Source organism: Misgurnus anguillicaudatus, chromosome 15, assembly GCF_027580225.2.
Source record: "Misgurnus anguillicaudatus chromosome 15, ASM2758022v2, whole genome shotgun sequence".
Lineage (NCBI taxonomy): Eukaryota > Metazoa > Chordata > Actinopteri > Cypriniformes > Cobitidae > Misgurnus > Misgurnus anguillicaudatus.
In genome coordinates this window covers 19,196,376-19,211,780 of record NC_073351.2, presented here as the reverse complement: position 1 = coordinate 19,211,780, position 15,405 = coordinate 19,196,376, and the positions used below count along the sequence as shown (strand labels likewise).

Below are 15,405 nucleotides of genomic sequence, written 5' to 3'. Positions count from 1 at the left end.
AGGTTGACAAGCATGTTGAGATTGAGTGAGCAAAATTAAAATAATTATTTTACATAAGAGAATATTTAATTACTTAATCTTGGCATGGCACTGTAAGCATATATTGTAAGCCAGAGGTCCCCAACCACCGGGTCGCGACCCAGTACCGGGTCGTTGACGAGTTGCCACCGGGCAAGAATAATATAATAATATAATAGCGACGTAATAACTTAATCCGGTATTTTGTCCTTTAAGAGCCGACTTCAAATAACATTGATCATTTCCACTTTTGTACAGGGCCGCGCTCGCTCTTTTTCTCTGTTTCTCTCTCTCTCTCTACCAGCGCTTCAGCGATCAATCACATTGCTGTCGTTTGAGTTTGAGCGTACAGTACTTTTAAAACACAATCAATCAAAGAATTGCAGATGTATGACTTTATGAATCATTTGCAAATGTACCTCGCAAATAATGTCAATACGTGAAGACGTTCAACTCTGTGATATCATATCGCGAATGAAAATTAATTGCAGGCTTCAAAATGATCTAGGGAACGTGGCACCATGATCAAAATAAACTCTTTTACTGCAGTAATGATATTTTAATGTGGACACTTTTAATGTAGGTTTGAAAGGAACCTAAACAGTCCTAAACGGTTTTATGCATCTTTATTTGAGCTCAAAGCTTATTGAATCTCGCGCCACCCCTGTGAACTCTTGCATCCCCCTGGTCCCAGGCCCCGACTTTTGGACTGACTGACTGACTTTGTTTGTTGCTCAGGAGAAGAATCAGTTGAGGAGAGAGCTCTGGAGGATAGAGGATGTGATGACTGGACTCAGTTCCACCAAAGAAACCTTCAAAATCACTATAGACTCAGTGAAAAACCCAGGTAATGGTGAGCTATATTATAGTTATACATGATACTACTGTTTAATTTTTGTAATTTTGGTTCCATCACCTTTTACATCCATGATAGATACAGTAAACACACTTGGGGAACTTAATATACTTTATATTGTGTGTGTCCAGAGAGAAAACTTGTGCCTTCAGTAACAGATTCAACAGTGCCTTTTCGGTGCATTACCCCGGCAGCGGCTGAGGTACGGTCACCCCAACGAAGTCTTGCCTCCAGTCCATTATCACTGCCTCCAGACCATGAAGCTACCCTGCAGCATCCTGTGCCAAAATGGGTATGTGGTTTCTTATCAATAAAAAAAATGAAAGGGACACTCCACTTTTTTTTGAAAATAGCCTCATTATCCAGCTCCCCTAGAGTTAAACATTAGTTTTTACCATTTTGGAATCCATTCAGCTGATCTCCGGGTCTGGCGCTACCACTTTTAGTATAGCTTAGCATAATCCATTGAATCTGATTAGACCATTAGCATCGCGTTTAAAAAAATAACCAAAGAGTTTCGATATTTTTGTATTTAAAACTTGACTCTTCTGTAGTTACATTGTGTACTAAGACTTTCTAGGCAGATATGGCTAGGAACTATACTCTCATTCTGGCGTAATTATCAAGGACTTTGCTGCAGGATGCGCAATGATATTACGCAGCGCCAGAAAATAGTCCCCTGCTATTGAAAGGTACTAAGGGGACCATTTTAAGTACACGATGTAACTACAAAAGAGTCAAGTTTTAAATAGGAAAAGTATCGAAACTCTTTGGATATTTTTTTGGGCGCGATGCTAAAGTATCGAAACTCTTTGGATATTTTTTTGGCGCGATGCTAATGGTCTAATCAGATTCAATGGATTATGCTAAGCTATGCTAAAAGTGATACCACCAGACCCGGAGATCAGCTGAATGAATTCTAAAACAGTAAGAATCAAATATTTAACTCTAGGGGAGCTGGAAAATGAGCATATTTAAAAACAAAATGGAGTATCCCTTTAAATAAATGTAACTAATTAGCTATATGTGCATAATATTGGATTTCAGGAAGAAGACTATGCCCCACCCAGACCACCTTTGCCCCTCCTCTATGATGAGGACACACCCCCTGTTGTCCCTCCCCTTCCTAAAGAAACATCAGTCATCAGACACACTTCTGTACGTGGTCTCAAGCGTCAGTCTGATGAGAGGAAACGTGACAGAGAAAGCAACTACATGAACGGAGATTGCAGGGTAATTTTACCTCGCACAGCTCAAGTCTGGTTTTACTGCGGTTAAGTTTATTTTTATGTATAGAAAAGATTGGCATGCAGTTCTTCCAAAATAATAGTGCATGTATAATGGATGTAGTTTCAAAGGAGTTTGCATAAGATTTAAGCTGCAGTATAGCATTACAGGCTAGACGATTTATTTCACCTTCAAAATGTTGCTCTGATTGGTTTTCTGGTTATGGATGTTTGATGTTTTTCTATTTAAGATGTAAATGTTGTTGTTTTATTTAGCTAAAATTTAACTAAAATGTTTACACTTAAGGTGGAGCTGAGATCCTACCTAAGTGAACCAGAGCTGCCTGGGATTGTTCACGGATCAGATCAGGTGGACCCAGGCTACCTGACTCTTCAAAGAAGAGGTAAGACCCATCATTTTAACCAATAAAAGTGACAGCTTTATTGCTACACATTTTTGATCTTTAGGCTATCTCAAAGTAGGGATGCACCAATAAAAATTAGGGCTGTCAAACGATTAATTGCGATTAATCGCATACAAAATAAAAGTTGATGTTTGCATAATATATGTGTGTGTCCTGTGTGTAATTATTATGTATATACAAATCAAGCGTGCCGCATAAGCCCTGAAAAGTGAAGCCAAACGTCTTGATCGCCCCCAGTGACTGGTCCTAGTATAGGTCATAAACTCGCCTCCCAAATGTTATTCAATGGGACCAACTAAACAAGTTAATTACACTTCAGTTATCTTTTTTCTGTCATTTACTATAGTTTTTATCACGCTGATGTAAATTCAAGTGTTCGTTTTTAAAATAAGTTTGTTTTTAGTTAGTTATTTAATGCTATTAAAAGGTGGTGTGACGCCATGATTGACAGCTGTGATAAGCGCATTCTGCAAGGGCGGGGTCTTGATTTCGCAGCTTTACTTCCTGCTCACTACTGCGCAGGACTGATCCCGAAATCGCTACTGCGCAGACTCAAGACCTGAATATATTATATAGAAATAAATAAAAAATGTGGGCTGTCAAACGATTAATCGCGATTCATCGTATACAAAATACAAGTTTGTGTTTGCATAATATATGTCTGTGTCCTGTGTCAAGGTACCTGCTGAGTCTTAAAAGTATTAAAAAGGTATTCAAATTCATTTTCCCAGATTAAGACCTTAAAAGGAATTGAATTTCACGTCAAAGTCTTGAGTTTTTTCACGGAGGTATTAAAATGAGATTTATATGCCGTTAATTCAGACACAAAACTTGCGCAATCCGAGCGCAGAACACTAATCACGTGCGGAAAAGCATCTTCGCGAGGGTGCAGAACACTATTTCCGTGCAAAAAAACGTCCTTGCGAGAGCGCACAAACGCAGTCACGCGAGCAAAGGCTGGGATGAGCGCTCTCTCGACTCTCTCTATGCGCTCACAGCTGCACAACACGCACTTGCTCGATCAAGATGACTTTGGGACTGTGGGGGCGGGACCATGATTGGTGTCCTCGCACCTGTGATTGGTTGTTTAATTTAATTAGTGACACACATAATCTTCTGTTCCACAATCTGTCTCTAGTCAATCTAGGTAGAGAAGACACTGATCATTAATATGATCATTATGTCGGAGAAGGTAATTTATGTTAAACAAGTCTTGTATGATCCATGCAATAATAAGCTGCAAACAATAAAGCAAATTTTTAAAATCACACACATGCATGTATAAATGTAAGAATTTTTTTATATATCCATTTTCTTATTTATATATAATATATATTATATAGAAATATAAAATAATATGTATACAGATGTAAATGTTTATTTAATACATACATGAATTTGTGTGTATGTGTAAATACATAATAATTACACACATATATTATGCAAACATAAACTTTTATTTTGTATGCGATTAATCATTTGACATTATTCTTACATTTATATATGCGTGTGTGTGTGATTTTATATATACATACACACAGGACACAGACATATATTATGCAAACATAAACTTTTATTTTGTATACGATTAATCATCATTTTTTGCGCAAATACAATATTCAATTACTTTTAATGACATCTAGCGATACTGACAGATACCAATAATTTAGCTTTTTACTTAATAACTATTATTATTATTATTACCCATTATATGCCTATATGCCAGTGTATCCCTATCTCAGAGTCACAATCTTTTATGTTTTTTAAGTTGCCATTTTTAATCTGTGTAACGTACAACACCTTTAATCCTAAAGTTTTTGTGATCACTAAGGTCTGTCAGGCTCCTCCTCCAGGATAAATCAGTATAGCGGCCTGACCTCTTCAGTAAGGAGAGGAGATTCAGCATTACACACAATGGTGAGCACAATGTAAAAAAAATTATATTGACACAATCCTACAGGAATCAGGACACCAGAAATAAGTCTTACTTTATCATGCCACAGTCAAATGAATACACAGGTCAAAAATTAACTACACAAACATTTACATATAATTAAAAATATTCAATCAAACATTTGTGCATACCTGTCTGATAATTGTTTCTCTGATCAGAAGCTCCATTCACTTCCATAATATTCTTTTTTCTTACTATGGAAGTGAATGGGGCTTCTGATCGATTTGGTTACAAACATTCCTCAAAATATCTTCCTTTCTGTTAATCAGAACAAAGAAATGTATACAGGTATGTAACAACATGAGAGTAAGTAAATGATGACAGAATTTTCATCTTTAGGTGAACTATACCTTTAACCATACAGTATGTATTCATCAATCCTAAAAAGCATTATTCCCCTTTCCCTCTTTTTCTTTGCTATCCAGGAAAGACCAAAGAGTGCCTTGGAGCGTCTGTGTTCAGGAGAATCTCAGCCTGATCACCTGCCACAGATAAGAGCGAGGATGAGTGTGGAGGAGCAGCTGGAGAGGATGAAGAGGCACCAGAGAGCTTTAGTGCGCGACCGCAAACGTAACTTGAGTCAGGGGGAGCGACAATCCGTTGGCTCCCGCACCTCCGGTCGCCCAGTCAACTCTGACCCAGGATCAGTACGTTACTCCCTAACCAATAAACACAGGGACCCTCGCTATGCCCCTCCCCCGTAAGGCCACGAGACACAGAGCGCTAACTTGCTAACACACCCTTTACCCTACGAATAAAGCACAGCTTTACAGTAATGGGCCACGGGTGGGCGGGGCTACGCTGCAAGTGCAGCGTTTGGCCAGTATGTCTGCTTTGAAGCCGTGAATAAACACGTGGTGTGATTACAGTCTCCTGCGGTGGACTCGTGGCTTCATCTGCAGATTTGTGAATGCATTGAAGTTCGTAAAGAGAAGGATAATACTTTCCCTGACTGCCTTTCCGATCTCGAAAGACATTGTTTTTACGTTTTCTCAAATGTTCATTTACTAAATTATTTATTTAATAATCTGAATATATTTTCTAATCATTTGTAAAGCTATATTTTGTATGAACATTATATGGTGGGAAGAAATAACCCTGTTGCCTCTATATTAACAATATATTAATTATTGTTGGTAATTAAAGGTGCTGTAAGTGAGACTTAGCCTCACTCAAAAGACATGCACACACACTCCACAGATAAACGATAAAGCAGATGCTCTCTGCTATCCATACACTGGATATGGGATGCAATGTAAACATGCAAAATGATTGACAGGCAAAGGTCATAAGTCATTTTTTTGCTGTTTACAGACAGTGCTGTCACAGATAGCTGTGATATTTCACTGATATCTGTAAGTTAATAGGAAGATTTTCAATGTGGCATTTAATAAATAAAATTGCTTACAGCACCTTTAACTGGGTATGAAGGTATTTTGTGTGCAATTATTCTGAATCATCATGTCCTATAGTCACATCAAATCAAAGTGCCTCTTCATTTTAACCCGTGTATCTATATCAGACCATCTGCTATACCTGAAATACTCTGAGACTGAAATCAATTACCATTCAAATCTTAACTATTATATAAAGTGTGGTAAAGTATTTTTGACCGGCCGTGAAAACTTGCTCTCATTTATACAATCAAATGTAACTGCAATTATTCAAAACAGCTTTTGTAGTTATTGCTATTTAGGTTTTGATTTGCTAATGGTTGAAATAACATTCAAGGATCACTTACTAGCAATTATTATTGCTGTTTAATCAGGTGGTCAGAATAAATATGAACACTAAAGGATTTGGCCCAAGTAACAATGCATTACCACAACTTATTTTACAAAAATCAGGGTAAACACTGTAAAAAGATTTGTTGGTTCAACTTAAAAAAAGTAAGTTGCCCCATTCAGTGATGCACCAGTCAATGTATAAACAACCTTCACACGACCAACGTTTTCAACTAACCCGCCTGCATCTCGGACCGAAAAAAAAATATATATAATTTTTTATATAAAATAAAAAAATATTTGCTTTCTGGCCTGCATGTTTTTTAAGTAATTGTTTAAAATAGTTAATTGGCATCTTTATTTCAAACGACCCGATCCACCGTGACCCGAATATCATTAAAAATATTTTTGGATGACTGTGGGTAACCGGAGGCACACACTCATTTTGGATCAACCCCCGCATCACTGACCACCCAGGTGAAGGGGTGGTGCACTTTTATAGTGTGCTTAAAGTGCTTTGTTTTTGCACACTGATTTTGTACTTAATATACAAGGGGTTCATCTTTGGTGCTTTTTGGGATGTTCTTGGGATTGTCTAGGTGTACTTCACTGTGCTATTGTGGGACACCATGAATACAAACTAAAATGCACTTTTAACATACTATCTCTGTATTAAAAAATGTATTTAGTTAACACTTTTAATATTTTCATATAAAGATGAGTTCAAGTTTACTACAGGTGGTACCTAAATAAATTTTTTAAATATATTTTTAGCACATTTTGGTTCATATTTATGGTGTCTCGGGATAGCACAGTGAAGTACATTTGGATGATCTCGGGAACATCTTGAGAAGTGCTAGGGATTATTTTTTTGTATATTAAGTACAAAATTGGTGTTGGAAAGTGGAGCACTTTATACGTACACTATGGAAGTGTACTACTTTTTCACATGGGCACATTGCCTTTTTGAGTTATTACAGCTTGAAAAAATATAAGTTAACTCAAAAAAGTTGTTGTCAATATTTTTAAGTTGAATTAACTTAAAATTTTAAGCCAACCAACATACTTTTTAAGTTTAAACAACTTTTTTTACAGTGAGCTTACTGATATTTTAGCTTTCATCAACCATAAATCATCTTTGTCTTTTAAAAGGATTTATGATGCCCACTAACTCTAATCATTCATTCACTTGCTAGATTTCATATCTATTTATTTATAATATCAATGTTGGGAGTCCGATACATTTTTCCAGGAAGTAAATTGTTTCCAATCAAGCACTTAGTTAAAGTGAAAACAAATGCAATAGTTCACAGCTGGATGAAAGTATTAGAACAGCTTTATGTGATGGACAGTCACGCCATTATTTGATTCATGGGACAACTATGAACCATTTTTTCATTTAAAAAATCAAACTAACTCCTCATTCATCACCTTTATAAATCATGATCAAGTTTTATTATTTGTCTAATAGCTGCTAATGATGAGTGGTGTGCAATGTTTTGTACTAGAGTTATCAGTTACTAACTCCACCACATCAAGCCAATGCATGAGCTCTTCATCATCACCGGCATCTTCATCACTGTTAACCTTTTGTCATTACAGTGAGAGTACAGTCAAATGATTTGTATACATTGACGAGAAGAAACTTTATTAATCATTTAAAGTAATTATTTACTAGAAACTGTGATAAAAGTGGAACAACTGTAATATAAAAATAATATATTGTACATCAATACAAATTTTGAAGTCACCTCATACTCTCTTCGTTTTCTAATGCTGAGTTTGCACTAAAGGCACAAATAAAATGACTCTGTGGGTTATATGCTGTTTCCAATGAGTTTGTGTCTGTGAGTGGGGAGTGAATAAATGGTTTTGCATGATTTTGTTTGTTAAAAGTTGAAGGCTTCACAAATACTTTTGAAAGCTGTTAATGCATGAATACTTCTGAACTACAAATTTCCTGCAAGCCAGCATGTTGTGATTTGGTGATGGGTTTGGTTATCTGTAATAATGTACATTTACCTAATGTATGTAATTACATTATCTGTCCTGTTAGAGTAACCTTTCTTTTTTCTTCACCACCATTTGTTTGGTCCATAAAGTGCAGGCGAAACGAATTAATATTAAAATAATATATAATATTTTACTAATACAGTAAAATAATTTTTAATGTAATTTTTTTTACTGTTTCAAAGGAAATATTCAAACCAGCTCACCGTTTTGTATTATTATTGTTCTTTTTTTATTTAGCTTCACTTTATATACACATCTGTAACATAAATGCTAAAAAAATCCAAGATTCAGGCTCATATCTTGAGGAATGTGTTGACTAAATTCTTGCATATTGTTTCTTTTTGCCCTAGTAGGGCTGGGAGAAACAAATTTATTTTCAGCGACCGAGACATACAGTGCGGGGGGAACAGAAACAGCGGCCTGTGTCAGATGAATGGCTGACGGTTCAAGCCAGACCACTAGAAGAACAAGACATGCAGTCTGTGGACCTCGAGTTTGACATTATCCGAGAGGTACCTTCCAGAAATCCTTTACATTTAGGCATATCACCTAAATAAACAAGCCCCTACCCCAATAGAATCTGGACTTTCTTTTGATAACACCCGCCCCACACATATGCAACCCAGGCAACAATGTCGGCAACCGATTGGCTAAAAGTGTCTTTTGGTAGTCCAAAGTGTTTTTCAAAAATCACACACCCTGCCTTTAAGTGCTTATGCTTTTAAACTCCTTTAAAAAACTACCTGATTGACTGAACTCTGACCCCTACCCCAATTTAGCTCTCTACACCACAGAAGGTACCCATCCCAAAGCGACTCCTGGACATGGAGTTAGATGAAGACCTGAGTCAGGAGGAGAAGGAGGCTCGTTCTCGAAACGTAGCAAAGATTAAAAGTCTTCTGGCTAGGTCGAGGTAGTAATAAGAAATCATCAGATGTACATACTGTAGATTTACTATACAGATAGTCAGACTTCTGTTTCTTTCTTCCCATTTAAGTGAGTCAATGTCACAGTCTGCAGATGTGGAGCAGGTAGATTTCAGTGATCTGGATGATGTGCTTCAACAGCAGAAGAGGATCATGAGTGTACCTCGGGCTCTGGCCTTGGAGGCTTCAATTAAAAGGAAACAAGTCACAGGTGAGAAAATAAGACACCATAGCAAAGATATTAAACAATGAATGAAAATATATAACATCAGTGGCGGCCAGTGACTTCTTTTTTCCGAGGGCGCACGATGCGAAGTTCGTCACAACATGTATGTAGCCCGTCATGCGTGTGGTTCGTAATTTCAAAATATGTGTTCTGCGCGTCGAAAGATCCTGTGTGCATCACGTGTCCTGTCAAAACAAGTGCCTGCTGCAGACGCATCTAAAGAGTTTATGATAAAAGAGACGCTCGCATTTGCCAGATACTTGCAAAATCTCATGAGTTATCAAAGTTTAGTGTTAAAGCAACACTAAAGAGTTTTTGCTCTTTGCTCCCCCTACAGGTTGGAAGCGGAATTGTCCATTACCACTGTCGTACATAATTTAACCTACTGCAGCAAAGCCGGCTCTGATTGGATTGTAGGTCTGCCGTAAAGCAAGTTTTTGTAGTTTTCACTCGAACAACAGGACCGCGACCCGACGGTTGAAAACTTCTTTAGTGCGGTTTTGGCCGATAGAGGGCTGCAAAGCGAATGTGAAAGTGACGTGAGTGGATGAACCACTGAAACTTTTTTGGAAACGTTCTTTTAAAAAAAACTCTTTAGTGTTGCTTTAAAGGTACAGTGTGTACATTTTAGTGGCATCTAGTGGTGAGGTTGCGAATTGCAACCAACGACTCAGTCCACTGCTGACCTCTCGCTTTTGAAACACATAGAGAAGCTACGGTAGCGCCACCGGACAAACGTGTCATCATTGGAGACAACTTAGTAAAAAAGTTTGGGCTTCGGTAGAAACATGGCGGCACAAAATGGCGACTTCCATGTAAGGGGACCCTCGTGTATGTAGATAAAAACATCTCATTTTAAGGTAATAAACACATAACAGTTCATTATGAAAGGTCTTTATACACCCCTGATGATATAGTTTTGTATATTATTTTGCATTTCTGTCAAAAGATCTTTCTAAAAACTACACGCTGCACCTTTAAGGAAGTGTCTTGCATGTATTTTGTGAACGTGCGAATCTCTTTTATCATAAACAGTTTTGATGCGTGTAAACTTATTTTGACAAAACATGTGATGGACATGACTCAAAAAACCACATATGTTGAAAACACGAGCAATTTTGTATTTGCACCCCTCGGAAGAGCAGTCACGAGCCTCCACTTTTAACATCTCTTGCGTTGTCCTGTGAAATGTATTTCTCACGTGATTTTTTTATTTTTTTTACAGCCAAAGCCATGTCTGAGAATCAAAACAGTTGAGATGCTATCATATGATAGAAGAGAAGATTGATTTTTCTACCAAATATTTATAATTGACATTTATTCTTTAAATAAAACATTTTATATTTAAGATAAAATATTTTTTGTAAAATATGTTTTTATTAACTGGTGCACCAACTATGTTATCAGTTTCACAATGATATTTTTTCTATACATTTCTATTAATCATGTAATCTTGATATAAGGTACTTAATCGTTTGCAGTGTTTGCATCTATTATAAACTTATTTAAATGAAGCACCTTTACTCCATCATCCTGGTGTTACTCCATAACATACAGCAGGTACATACAGCTTTAAAAGTGTAAATTCAGGGATACTGTTGTTGTATTACGAGGTATTACTCATCAAAGCATCGAATGTCCTTTAATAAAAGTAACTTACATTATAAAGGTTTTCAAGTACACTGTTTTTTGCTACTCTGTATTGTATCATATTGTCTTGTGTTTTTTTATGCACTTAAATTAATAAAGTAAAAGTTTTATAATGTCAAACATTTTACTCTTTATTGATAAATATTTCACTGAACTTTAATACACACAGTTGACGTTTTTAGTGTGAAAAATTTCTTGCCAGACATTTTGATCATTCCTAATCTGTACTGCTGAAGCGCTCACCCAAACGTGATGTCATCTGCGCACCCTCATGTACTGCATTTCAAATCATACTGGCAAAGTAGATCAAGACAGATTATAAGGTGTTATGATTTGGGTAGAAAACAGTTTCTGTGTGACCCAATAAGGCCATAAAAAATGGTACAGACAATGATGACAATTTTTTTTAAAAATCAAAGCAAATAAAAATGCCCTGTCACTCACATTGAATTGCAGCTCTCTAACTGAAGTTCAAAATTTTAGGAGGTCAAGAGAATACAGCAAATTATAAACATTGTAAACATGTCTCCAACCCATTTATGTGGCTTTTACAAATGACATTTTAAAAGTCTTTTTCTTGTCTTCCTCTGAGTTTTTCTTCTGATCCTGCTCTTGTTCCTGTGTTTTGGGCTCAGTCTGAGGTGAATGGCTTTTCTTATCCTTGTGTTCCTCTGATGGTTGCTCAGGGGCTTTTTCTGAACTGGCTGTCCCTTCTGGCACAGCACTGCTCTGTCTTTCAGCAGGTGGGTCAGGCTGCAAGAGGAATAGAAGTTAGACGAAAAAGAATCGCCGATGCAGCACAGATGTCTGTATAAAAATATTTTAATAAAGGTGCACAACAATGACTAACGTTTCGATGCACAATTACATCTTCATCCGAGTCCTGCTGGAATAGAAGTTGTTTACAACAAATCAACAGCGGATACAAGCAAACATATGGAGTTTTTATATGCTCTTATTTCTAAGATTGTGTTCATCATCAGTTATATTGGGGCAGTCATGGCCTAGCCCTAGTGCTTAGAGAGCTGGGCTCATAACCCAAAGGTAACAGTTTGATTCCCAAGATCATCAGAAAATGACTAGTGTGTTTTTAAGTTACCAATTACTCCAATGTACCATATGGGTTACCATACATTGGCCATTAAGTCCCTTTCACTTCATATCAGTGGCGGCCTGTGACTTCTCTTCCGAGGGGAGCAAATTCAAAATATGTGTTCGGAGTGTCACGCATGTTGCTCGTCATGTCAAAATATGTGCCTGCTCCACACGGGTCGAACGAGTTTGTGATAAAATAGATGCTCACGTTCACAAAATACTCGCAAGACACTCCCTTAACAGTAAACTCTGATTACGCACTAAATTATGCAAGTATCTGGCAAACATGAGTCTCCTCAATCACAAACCCTTTGAAAGTGTCTGCAGCAGACATGTATTTTGACATGATGCATGATGCACACAAGTTTACATGATGCGCCAAACAAATATTTTAAAATGACGTTGACGAGCCACACCCATGACAGGCTAAAAGAGACGTCACCTGCTGCCACTGCTTTATATTTCATAGTTGTAGGCAAAGCTGCTTTAGAGTAATTTTGATTGCAAGTCTCCAAGAATTTCAAATCTGACCCGATGCAAACTCCAAATGTGACCCTGGACCACAAAATAAGTCACCAGGGTATATTTGTGGCAATAGCCAAAAATACATTGTATGAGGGAAAATGATCGATCTTTTAATGATAAAAATCATTAAGATATTAAGTAAAGATCAAGTTCCATGAAGAAATTTTGTAAATTTCCTACCGTAAATACATCAAAAATTTCTTTTTTCTCAATATTTTGATTTCTTGCACACTCAGATTCCAGATTTTCAAATAGTTTTATCTCGGTCAAATACTGCCCTATAGAACCTTCCGTTGCCAAAATGCGCCCGCAGGCTATTTGATCACGTGGGCTGTAAAAGGGTCTATCCTATTATACATCAATGAAAAGCTTATTTTTCAGCTTCAGATTTAAAAAAAATACCCTTATGACTTGTTCTGTGGTCCAAGGGCCACATTTGGGCTTTTGATATCAGATAAAAAATCAGTGCAATCCCACTCAATGTACCTCACTGAACCCAAGGCCACAGTGTCTTCTGTTCCTCCCTGATAGCTTTCCATCCAGACCCTGCTGATATTGGTGCTCAAGTGCATCACTAATCTCTCGATTCTCCACCCCTAGAGAAAACCAGTCATTAAATAAAAAGTAAGTATATGTTAGCATAGAAATGAAATATTTTCTTTAGTGTTTAAGGGGTTAATGCATATCAAAATAAAGTGTTAAAAGTAATTGTTCTATCATTTACAGACATAAACTGCATTAATGGGATAGTTCACCCTAAAATGATAATTTTATCATAAATCACTTATCCTTGTGTCGTTCTAAACCACCAAGTCCTCTTGTCTTCAGAACACATTTTTGATGAAAAAAATCAGTGTGAATTTGTGAACACAGCATGTGTTGTAGTCTGCTCGTGAACACGCACTGAACAACCAAGAATGAGAACAAATATTATTGTATGACTGATGGAACATGGACATTTTGGCGATGTCTTTAATTTTTTTCCTGGGGAAAAAATTGTGAAACTAACTGAAGTTAATGGGACAGACAAAACCTCCCAGTTTTCATTAAAAAATATTAAAAAATGTGTTCTAAAGAAAAACAGAGCACTTGGTGGTTTAAAACGAAACAGGGGTAAGTGATTTATGAGAAAATTATCATTTTGGGGTGAACTTCCCCTTTAAAAGAATAGTTTTTTTAACAAAAAGTTAGAAACTATATTTTCTTTTAGCAGTTTCTAGGGAAAAGGATGTGTATTCTACTACAGGATGTCATCTTGCGGCACTCCCTATGCAACAAGAGATTTTTAAGTGTCCCTTTAAGTACAATGGGAAGTCACCATTGCTTGGTGACCTGTAGAGCATTCAAAATTGGCAGCAGCCCTTTACATCTGCTGTACAGATCACTGCTGCTACATACTGTTATGTGTACTCACCACTACGCAAATGGGATGTTGATTTGTGATCCCCAATAACAAGGCGTCCAGTGTGCTCTTTCTGTTGACATATGAAAACACTTTTAAGCAAGACTATTTCAAGTTCAATCTGTATTTTCATTTAATTACAGTGTATTATTTAATACCAGGGTATTTTTCACATACCAATGCAAATGAACTGATTCAATGACCTGTGATTACTGAAGAAGCATACAGTATATAAAACATCTACATTGACTTTTTTTTTATTATAGCATAACTAGAAACATATTTATATATTCACTAATTTAAAATTCACATTATATATATTTCCAAGTTTCCATTATTGTAGGAAACCCCAAAAAACAAAAAGTAATGAACTAATGGAGTTCATAATTTACCTTTCCTGCTCCCATCAGCCTCAAAAACTTTTGCTTTCTTTCATCTGTCCCCAAATCTGCTGTTTCCCATTGTGATGATCCTGTCTGCATCGACAACAGATTCAATAGAGTCATCCGTGTTGCATGAATGTATTTAATTGATCATTTATACATTCTCATAAATTCATGTTTATCTGTCAATGCAGTGAAAAACCGCTATTGTTTTAAACTATATATTACGTTATCTAAGTTATTTACCTTAGTTAGGGTCAATGCCCGAGTAAAAGCATACTATACCCGAGTAAACTATGAAATTAGTATGTTATAATAGCACACTAACAGTTAAAAACAGTACGTTGCTAACAGTATGCTAACACTGTTGTTGCACCCGAGATCATTTTAATTTATTAAAATATGCACAAAGATGGAAACCACTTACTTCGTCTGGAGATGCAGGTCGTTTTGTCCCTTTACAAGTTTCTTTTGAAGAACTCATTTTAAAGATTTTAAACTACCGTGGTCAAATAAACATAGCTAGCAACTGGCTGCACAAGCGTTTGTCTGGCAGCTAACTCACTGACTATCATGACGCTCAGTTCCGCTCCACGCGTCATGGGAGTTGTAGTTCCAACTGCAGGTCAAGACAAAAAGAAATGTTCGCTGCGCAGACCGAGCAGACTGTGGCATTGAAGTATCGCGAGAGCAATTCGAAAGCTGGTCGATTCGTATCGTTCTCACGGTAGTTTGATGTCATAAGCAATCGAAAGTCGGATGCGCCTGTTGTGATATGATAGTCAAGATACCGTTGTTTCTTTCCACTTAAAATATTTTATTTACAAACCACTTTTGTCATATATAATTTTAATTCGTAAATGTAATCAATAATTATGTTTTAAATAATTATGTAATAAAATAAATACGTAGGCTTCGCATGAAATAACCAGTATTAAGTCTTGTCGTGTAATTAATCAAAACAAAGTTTTTATAATGTACA

The 15,405-nt window shown here is 36.6% G+C and overlaps 2 protein-coding genes across 21 annotated transcripts in view; one reads left to right on the top strand and one right to left on the bottom strand.

Annotated features, from left to right (window-relative positions):
• plekha7a (pleckstrin homology domain containing, family A member 7a) overlaps positions 1 to 11,138 on the top strand; it is a 79,684-nt gene extending 68,546 nt beyond the window's left edge. For 13 of the 18 annotated variants that reach the window (XM_073853552.1, XM_073853545.1, XM_073853553.1 and 10 more), the window contains 10 exons: positions 757 to 871; positions 1,006 to 1,166; positions 1,922 to 2,107; positions 2,408 to 2,504; positions 4,357 to 4,442; positions 4,905 to 5,126; positions 8,570 to 8,728; positions 8,996 to 9,129; positions 9,214 to 9,353; positions 10,594 to 11,138. In XM_073853552.1, coding sequence (XP_073709653.1) covers positions 757 to 871; positions 1,006 to 1,166; positions 1,922 to 2,107; positions 2,408 to 2,504; positions 4,357 to 4,442; positions 4,905 to 5,126; positions 8,570 to 8,728; positions 8,996 to 9,129; positions 9,214 to 9,353; positions 10,594 to 10,625 — 1,332 coding nt within the window. In that variant the 3' untranslated portion in view covers positions 10,626 to 11,138. Of the gene's footprint in view, positions 1 to 756; positions 872 to 1,005; positions 1,167 to 1,921; positions 2,108 to 2,407; positions 2,505 to 4,356; positions 4,443 to 4,904; positions 5,127 to 8,566; positions 8,729 to 8,995; positions 9,130 to 9,213; positions 9,354 to 10,593 lie in introns of those variants that run through there. The other 5 variants (XM_073853561.1, XM_073853554.1, XM_073853547.1 and 2 more) reach the window with 2 other exon arrangements.
• Positions 11,124 to 15,021, bottom strand: c15h11orf58 (chromosome 15 C11orf58 homolog). 3 transcript variants are annotated; one of them, XM_073853562.1, is made up of 6 exons: positions 14,851 to 15,021; positions 14,433 to 14,516; positions 14,053 to 14,113; positions 13,125 to 13,234; positions 11,869 to 11,904; positions 11,124 to 11,771 (listed from the first exon to the last, which is right to left on the bottom strand). In XM_073853562.1, the coding sequence occupies exons 1-6, from the start codon at positions 14,905 to 14,907 to the stop codon at positions 11,556 to 11,558; spliced, it is 564 nt and encodes a 187-aa protein (XP_073709663.1). In that variant the 5' UTR covers positions 14,908 to 15,021; the 3' UTR covers positions 11,124 to 11,555. The 3 variants fall into 3 exon arrangements, with proteins under 3 accessions (XP_073709663.1, XP_073709664.1, XP_055029437.2); XM_073853563.1 differs by having other exon boundaries at positions 11,869 to 11,901; XM_055173462.2 differs by lacking the exon at positions 11,869 to 11,904 and having other exon boundaries at positions 14,851 to 15,016.
• Positions 15,022 to 15,405: the final 384 nt, after the last annotated feature.